The sequence below is a fragment of the Bufo gargarizans genome, chromosome 2 (assembly GCF_014858855.1).
Source record: "Bufo gargarizans isolate SCDJY-AF-19 chromosome 2, ASM1485885v1, whole genome shotgun sequence".
Lineage (NCBI taxonomy): Eukaryota > Metazoa > Chordata > Amphibia > Anura > Bufonidae > Bufo > Bufo gargarizans.
The window spans coordinates 49,311,654-49,320,911 of record NC_058081.1 but is presented as its reverse complement, the minus strand read 5'-3'; the positions used below and the strand labels follow the sequence as shown (position 1 = coordinate 49,320,911).

Here is a 9,258-nt window from a genome sequence, read left to right as displayed (position 1 = left end):
TTATCTCTGTGCTGTGACATCATTGTGTGTATTATCTCTGTACTGTGACATCACTGTGTGTGTTATCTCTGTACTGTGACATCACTGTGTTTATTATCCCTGTACTGTGACATCACTATGTGCATTGTCTCTGTACTGTGACATCACTGTGTTTATTATCTCTGTACTGTGACATCACTGTGTTATTATCTCTGTACTGTGACATCACTGTGTTTATTACGTGACATCACTGTGTTTATTATCCCTGTACTGTGACATCACTGTGTTTATTATCTCTGTACTGTGACATCACCGTGTTTATTATCTCTGTACTGTGACATCACTGTGTTTATTATCTCTGTACTGTGACATCACTGTGTTTATTATCTCTGTACTGTGACTTCACTGTTTTATTATCTCTGTACTCAGGGCAGATTCTAGCTGTTCTGCTGCCTGAGGCAAAAATTACATTAAAAAATTGTATGAAAGCCAAGTAGCCACTGAACTCCCAAACTGTCCTGCCACATCTGGGGCAGTACAAGTACAGATAATGTTGATATCACCTGCAGTCCTATGTAACACCACAGGTAACATAGTGATAAATCTCTGAGTACAGATAATATAGTGGATGTTACCTGCAGACCTATGTAAAACCACAGATAACACTAGTGCTGATAATGTGGTAGTGTTAGGCCCCTTTCACACGGGCGAGTATTCCGCGCGGGTGCAATGCGTGATGTGAACGCATTGCACCCGCACAGAATCCGGACCCATTCACTTCTATGGGGCTGTGCACATGAGCGGTGATTTTCACGCATCACTTCTGCGTTGCGTGAAAATTGCAGCATGTTCTATATTGTGCGTTTTTCACGCAACGCAGGCCCCATAGAAGTGAATGGGGCTGCGTGAAAATCGCAAGCAAGTGCGGATGCGCTGCGATTTTCACGCACGGTTGCTAGGAGACGATCGGGTAGGGGACCCGATCATTATTATTTTCCCTTATAACATGGTTATAAGGGAAAATAATAGCATTCTTAATATAGAATGCATAGTACAATAGGGCTGGAGGAGTTAAAAAAATAAATAAAAATAATTTAACTGACCTTAATCCACTTGTTCGCGCAGCCCGGCTTCTCTTCTGTCTTCATCTTTGCTGTGCACAGGAAAAGGACCTGTGGTGACGTCACTGCGCTCATCACATGGTCCGTGATGGATCATGTGATGGACCATGTGACTAGTGCAGTGATGTCATCAAAGGTCCTTTACCCAGGTCCTGAAGAAAGAAGACAGAAGAGAAGCCGGGCTGCGCGAACAAGTGGATTAAGGTGAATTAAATTATTTATTTATTTATTTTAACCCCTCCAGCGCTATTGTACTATGCATTCTGTATTAAGAATGCTATTATTTCCCCTTATAACCATGTTATAAGGGAAAATAATACAATCTACAGAACACTGATCCCAGACCCGAACTTCGGTGAAGAAGTTCTGGTTTGGGTACCAAACTCGCAGATTTTTCTCACGCGCGTGCAAAACGCATTACAATGTTTTGCACTCGCGTGGAAAAATTGCGCATGTTCCAGCAACGCACCCACCTCTTTTCCCGCAACGCCCGTGTGAAACCAGCCTTACATGCAGTCCTATGTAAAACCACAGATAACACTAGTACTGATAATGTAGTTATACCTGCAGACCTATGTAAAACCACACTAGTGCAGATCATGTGGTAGTGTTTCCTGCAGTCTTATGTAAAACCACATATAACACTGCCTCCTCTTCCTTCTTCTTCTTGCCCCTCACAGAAAGTCCTGATGCAGCTGTGTCAAGACGTAGGAACACTGTGGGCATGCTGATGGTGACAGACACACACAGGGACAGACACATCTGTGCCCCCTTCACAGTGGTAATACCCTATTTGTGCCCCCTAACAGTAGTAATGCCCATTGTGCCCCTTTACAGTAGTAATGCCCACTCTGTACCCCTATAATAGTTATGCCCCCTCACAGTAGTTATGCCATCTTTGTGCCCCTTCACATTAGTAATGCACTCTGGGCCCCTTCACAGTAGTATTGCCCATTGTGCCCCTTCACAGTAGTAATGTGCATTGTGCCCTCTTCATAGTAATAATGCCCATTGTGCCCCCTTCATAGTAATAATGCTTATTGTGCATCCTTCATAGAAGTAATGCCCACTGTGCCCCTTCACAGTAGTAATGCCCTCTGTGCCCCCTTTATAGTAGAAATGCCCTCGGTGCCCCCTTTATAGTAGAGATGCCCTCTGTGCCCCCATTATAGTAGCAATGCCTTCTGGGCTCCTTTATAGTAGTAATATCCTCTGTGTCTCCTTTATAGTAGGAATTCCCTCTGTGCCCCTTTATGGTAGCAATGCCCTCTGTGCCTGCTTTATTGTAGCAATGCCCTCTGTGTCCCCTTTATAGTAGAAAAGCCCTCTGTGCCCCCTTTATAGTAGTAATGCCCTCTGTGCTCCCTTTGCAGTAGTAATGCCCTCTGTGCTGCCCCACTTATGGTAGTAGTAATGCCCACTCCTCTGTGCCCCCTTTGTGGTAGTAATGCCCTCTCTGTGTTAACAAAATCATAACAAAAAAGCACACTAACTACTCACCTTATCCCGTTCCGGAAGCTCACAGTCCTCTTCCCCCTGCAGACATAGATCACTCTGCAGCCCTGTATGGGAGGAGCTTAGGCAAATTTCTGGGCTGCAGTCTCCGCCCACACAGGCCAGCAGCGCATTCTGTGCCTGCAGGCTGAATGGTGGAGCAGGGAGCAGTCTTATTATCTCTGTACTATGACATCACTGTGTTATTATCTCTGTACTGTGACATCACTGTGTTTATTATCCCTGTCCTGTGACATCACTGTGTGTATTATCTCTGTACTGTGACATCACTGTGTTTATTATCTCTGTACTATGACATCACTGTGGGTATTATTCTGTACTGTGACATCACAGTTTTTTATCTCTATACTGTGACATCGCTGTGTATTATCTCTTTTCTACGACACAAAATACTGGTGTGCATGTATGTCAGACACTTGGTGGGGAAGGTCTATCCAGTGTCAGAAGAGCATGAATTTACTCGTCACCTCACTAGCGCATTTTAGGACTTCTCCTCTCCCGTTATCTCAGCACTTTTTAAAACTATCCAAGTAGACTTAAAAAGTGTTGAACAAGAAATGCAAAAAAAAAACCTTTCGAGTCAATTTGTGGTGATTATCGTAGACATTACTCGTCTGCTCACACAGAAGTTTGCTGAGGTCACAGACTTCTTGTACAAGTCACCCACAGGAAGCTTTGAGACATTCTACATTTCTACATTTGCTCCTTCCTCTGGCAGACGTGGAGCTCGCTGGTGAGTACTGCCTGTGTTGTGGGCTGCCGACCATGTACAGTTATGTCATTGTGGATGTAGACGGGGTTGTCCTGTGGCTTCTAGACCTAGCTCCTCATTCCATGTAGGCACCTGCTGCCCTTCCAGCCCCCTGGGCATGCTGCACCCATGAACATGAATATTTAGTATGTGTTTTAGGCATATTATTTTTTTTTTATTGAGAAGAAAATATAATTCATCCTAAAGTGTGAGATTTCTGCTGTGGAGTGATTATTGTGTGGGCGCCTCAAAGGAGGTGCATGAAAGATCTTATGGAGGAAACAAGTGTTACAGAGGAGTTGAAAGGTTGTGATGAAATGTCGCCGTTCTCTCACCTTGCAGAACTGTAGGTTCTCAAAATGAATAAATAAATGTATGGCCAGTAGCAGCTGTCCTGGGCAGGCTCTGGTTTTTGTTGGGTAGATTTTAGATCATGGGTTAGATAGACCAAGGCTGATGTGCATAATGTTTTATTTGATAGGGTTGATCTGGGTCCATCAGTGAGATAGTGTCTAGTGCTTCTCTAGAGCTGCAGCTGATCCACCCGGCTCTTTGTAGAAACACCCCTTAGTCTAAAGTCATGTGAAAAAGTGAGGACACCTCATGTAATAGGTTGATTTTAATAGATAAGAAGGCCTCATTTACACGTCCATGTCCAGGCTTAAATCTGTGAAAAGGTGGTCAGTGATGCCTCCGTGAAGATGCCAGTGAAGGATCCGTGTGTCCGTTTTTTGCTGTCCGTGTGTTATCCCTGTTTTACGGACAGTGTGCAGCTGAAAAATAATTTTCAAAGCTAATGATTTCTGAAACACGATTGAAACACAGATTGCATCCATGTTGCATCTGTGGCTTTCACGGACCCATAGATGGATAAAATAGAGCATGCTTTCATGCTAAAAACATGGCCCCACGGACCGTGGTAAAAAACTGATGTGTGAATACACTCATTAAAATGAATGGGTACATGTGCTGTCCGTGGAGAACATATACAGCACACGTGCGTGGGACACTGACATATGAGTGAGGCTTTAGGCCTCTTTCACACAGGCGTCGCGTGTGAGGGCCTGATAGGATGCAGGTGCGTTGCGGGAAAATGCACGATTTTTCAGCGCGAGTGCAAAACGTTTTAATGCGTTTTGCACACGCGTGAGAAAAATATGCATGTTTGGTACCCAGACCCGAACCCGGACTTCTTTACAGAAGTTAGGGTTTGGGATCGGTTATTATTTTCCCTTATAACATGGTTATAAGGGAAAATAATAGCATTCTGAATACAGAATGCTAAGTAAATTAGGGATGGAGGGGTTACATTTTTTTTTTAATTAAACTCACCTCATCCACTTGTTCGCGAAGCCCGGCTCGTCTTCATTCTTCTTCTTCAAGGACCTGGGAGGAAAAGGACCTTTGGTGACGTCACTGCGCTCATCACATGGTCCATCACCAAAGGTCCTTTTCTACCAGGTCCTCAAAGAAGAAGAAAGAAGACAAGTCGGGCTGTGCAAACAAGTGGATGAGGTGAGTTGTTTTTTTTTTTTTTTTTTTTTAACCCCTCCATTCTGTATTAAGAATGCTATTATTTTCCCTTACAGTATAACCATGTTATAAGGGAAAATAATAAAGATCAGGTCCCCATCCCGATCGTCACCTAGCAACCATGCGTGAAAATCGCACCTCATCCGCACTTGCTTGCGAATTTCACGCAGCCCCATTCACTTCTATGGGGCCTGCGTTGCGGGAAAAACGCATGCTGGGATTTTCACGCAACGAACAAGTGATGCGTGAAAATCACCGCTCATGTGCACAGCCCCATAGAAATGAATGGGTTCCGGATTCAGTGCGGGTGCAATGCGTTTACCTCACGCATTGCACCCATGCGGAAAACTCACCCGTGTGAAAGGGGCCTTACAGTCATTCCTTGTCATGGTTATTTGGATATTGAGGGCCATTGATATTTTGTCAGGTCCACTCTCAGAAGAGCTTTAGTCAAAGATGTATAGTCTTGTATTTTCCCAAAGTGCCAACTTCCTTTACAAATTGCTCAGTCTCAAACCTCTCTGGTGTTACTGGTGCAGTTGTTGTATTGGGCTAGGAAACATTGCAGCTAGCAGCTAGAGACGTGAAATGAAAGTTCAAAAGGTCCATCTGCTCCTCAACGTTGAGGACTTGAGGATTGGACTAACAGCTGAACATACCTGCATTTTTAGGTTTTTATAATAAAACTTTCTCCCTGATATTGATGTCTTAAAGTAAAGAATTATATTTATGCTGTAAAAGACAGATTATGAAACACTAAGCTTATTTAAATGACCACATAAGAAATGCTGTTGTCCACACTAATGGTGCTAAGGTGTTTGTTTCAAGATCATGTGGTTAACTGGTTTTTTACATCTCCTCTAACCAGCTAGAAAAATGAGTCAGTGGCTATCAACCCATGGAAACTGTCTCAGGAGATCCCCAAAAATAAAATGGTGGTGGTCCCCTCAGCATAGTGAAGGTACAATTGCCCATGTAAACAGAGGATGTGGTGTACCCCATCGCTGATTATCAGGGCCCCCGGGACCCCTGCAATCAAAATCCCTTTTAGGCATATTTAGAAACACAAACTAGGGAGTATAATTTTTCTATTTCTTTTTTATACCAGGTTTGTTTCAAAAAGGAGGAAATCATCTTATTCTGGGGGTGAAGGTCATCAAGTTCACCACAAATGACCACCAACAATAGCTGCAAGCTGGTCAGCCCTGTCCTGTACCTGACTGGGTACTCTATAATATTACCTATAGGGTTTATCATGAACAGTATTGCCATCTTCTTGTTTTTTTGTGTGAATAAGCTACGGTCACCCACTATTGTCTACATGAAGAACCTCGCCTTGGCTGATCTGCTCCTGGTCTCCTCCATTCCACTGAAAATCTACTTCTATGTGGCATCACCTTCACAAACAAGTGTACAGAACTGGATATGTGACATCACTGGGTCATTTCTCCTTCTCAACATGTATGGCAGTATTTTCTTATTGACCTGCATTAGTTTTGACCGGTATCTGGCTGTTTGCTTCCCTCTCCAATCTCGGCGCTTCCGTCAAAAGGCCTCTTGGATCTGTGTTGGTGTATGGTTTCTCAATATAACATCCTGTGTTGTAATATATAATGTTTCAGCGAACCCTCAAACAAATAGTTCTTGTTTTTATGGTCGTCCTCAAATTGTTGCTGCAACAGGACCCACAATAGGTGCTATTGGCATAGGCTTTTTAATTCCTCTTGGAGTCCTAGTCATAAGCTCAACAGCAATGTTGAGGTCAATGAAGAAAAGTCAAGTTGTTCAAGAAGGACTAATCAACAAGGTGAAAGTGATCCGTATGTTGGCCACCAATGTAACTATCTTTCTTCTTTGCTTCCTTCCCTATCATATGGTATTGCTTATTTATCAGTTCACGGAAAACTGTATTCTGGAAGAAGCCTACAGAATCACTCTATTGACAGCCTGCTGTAACACTGTGCTTGACCCCTTTACCTACTACTTCACCACCGATACTATTAGAAATGTGGTTAGAGAGGAGATCAAAGCAGGAAAGAGATTTTTGGAGCTGTCTGAACAATCGTCAGAGAAAAATAGACCCATTATTTCCTCTTAGGAGGTCATAAAAGAACTATATCATGCCATCTCAACTCCTAATTGTTGGTAGGTCAAGCATGTAACCTGGAAGTAACATGAGCTAGAATTGACATGGGGTTGACCAAGGTTTTATCTCCAGACTTGACCTCACTTTTGACCTAAATGCAAGATCATGTTTTAATCTAAAAGTTTCTTATCAATCCATAGCCAAGTGAGATGGAAAGCTTGAGGATAATGGTAGGAAGTTATCATATGAAAAGTGTGGTTATTGACTAATTACTCAGTGTTGTTGACTCTAGAGCCATCTACCAAATATGAAGTGTGAGTAAACTGGCTGACTGATCAAGTTTCGGCTGTAGATCTCTCATTACTCAGAACATGATGGATATACAGTTATTAGAAGAAACTTACAAAATATTAAACTGTTCCAATTTTTTTTTTCAAACTATGAGGTTATTGTTGCTGTTGCTTTCATGATTTACCGGGATCTATGGTCATCTCCAACCTTTCAGGTATGTTAATCGCCAGGCTTGGCTCATTCAAAAAACTGGCCAATGTTCCCCAGCCGCCTGCTCCATAACATTCATATGGATAGTTTAGTACCTCAAAATAAAATTGAGGTCATATTTACCTGAGGAAGTCATTCTATATATATAGAAACGTGGATATGATAAACCAATGGTCAGTGGATGATAAACCAATGGTCCTGCTCTTTCACAATCACGAATGGATGAGGAACATCTATGATCACCCAAGTCATCTTATATTTTGCTTTACATAATGCTATATATTTACTTGTCTAATCTGGACTGATATTGGGACAAACTGAAGAAGTCGTTTATCATGTAAATAACTCAATGGGTTCATTCAGTGTGAGGCTACAATGTTCAACATAAGAACTTCTCCATGTCCAACTCTACTAAAGTGGTTTCCTGGATTTTTGTATTGATGAACTATTCATAGATAGGTGGTCCTAAATCTTGGCAGCCGCCCCATCTCCAGATCAGCTATTTAAAGGGGCCATGGCTCCGATAAGTCCTGTAGCCTCTTCACTGTTTATAGTGCTCCATACTCTCAAAATAACAGGCAAAGTAGTGGCCATGCTGGGTATTGCAGTTTTGTCCCATTGGCGTGAATGGGACAGTGCCTAAAATGCTTAGACTATAGATCGCTGCTGCCAAGAGCTGAGCCCCCACCAATCTGCCATTGATGGCCTAACATAAGGATAAGTCATCAATAATAAATCCTGTGAAACCTAATTAAGTCTTGTGTTGATGACCACCTGTTGTGTTTGGGTTCCACCTGGGGCAGATGAAAATTAAATTAGTAGAGACCCCTGGAATGCCTTCAATTTCTAGGTGAACAAACATAGGTAGTAAATATTGAATAATTAGTCCCAAATTAATGTACAACTAGCATTGTGGCAATTTAATATAGACATATAAAACCGTAATAATAGCACCATGCAATGACAGTGCTATATAGTATCCAAATAAAAGTGCTCACACTGGGGCTGATTTTAAAGGAAGACCTTTAAAGGTCTTGCTGATAAATGTTTAATGATTAGGGGCCTGACTGCTGGGGCTCCCACAAGAACGGGAGTCCACTATGTGAATGTGGTAGAAGGGCACTTACTTAAACTACTGCTCTATTCACTTCTATGGGATAGCACAACTATCTCTGTCAGTCCCACGGAAGTCCCACTGTACTTGGAAATCCATGTTGTTCTGATTAGTGGGGGTTCCAGCAGTAGCAACCTCTAAAGATTGCAGGAGCAGCATGGCGGTCTATTCAATACTATTGTTTGATTCTAGAACTAGGGCCCATAGTTCACATCTGACCAGGGGAGGCATATCGAGAATATCCTTAAAGGGACGCTAGGTTCACACAATTTTGGTGGCTGATAGAGGCCTTAAGAGATTGTTTCTGTACCTTATGCTTACTTTATGCTGTATGTGAATGTATATGTCTTTCATCACTGTTAAGTAAACTTTTTATTCACTTACCATTGTTTAATCCTATTTATTCCTGTACCTTAGAATCCACCGTAAGACAAGTATTCTACCCATACAACGTCATGCCCTCAATAATGTTTTGCAAACGTTGAGCATTAAAGGAACCCTCAGATCAAACCAAATATACTATGTTAAACCAAGTGTGAGGTCCTAGGAGGCGGAACATGACACAGGGATTTACTATTTGAACACCACCTTTAGGGGCCAGTGAGTGGTTTACTCTGCTGATTGTGGGAGGTCCACCATGGATCATACATTGATGGTC

The 9,258-nt window shown here is 42.4% G+C and overlaps 1 protein-coding gene across 2 annotated transcripts; it reads left to right on the top strand.

The window, feature by feature from the left end:
• The first annotated feature begins 3,302 nt into the window (after positions 1-3,302).
• LOC122929343 (lysophosphatidic acid receptor 6-like) lies at positions 3,303-8,983 on the top strand. Of its 2 annotated transcripts, none has more exons than XM_044282878.1 (2): positions 3,303-3,348; positions 6,008-8,983. In XM_044282878.1, exon 2 carries the CDS (start codon positions 6,071-6,073, stop codon positions 6,995-6,997), a length of 927 nt encoding a protein of 308 aa, XP_044138813.1. In that variant the 5' UTR covers positions 3,303-3,348; positions 6,008-6,070; the 3' UTR covers positions 6,998-8,983. The 2 variants fall into 2 exon arrangements, with proteins under 2 accessions (XP_044138813.1, XP_044138814.1); XM_044282879.1 differs by lacking the exon at positions 3,303-3,348 and adding an exon at positions 3,432-3,451.
• The last annotated feature ends 275 nt before the right edge of the window (positions 8,984-9,258 follow it).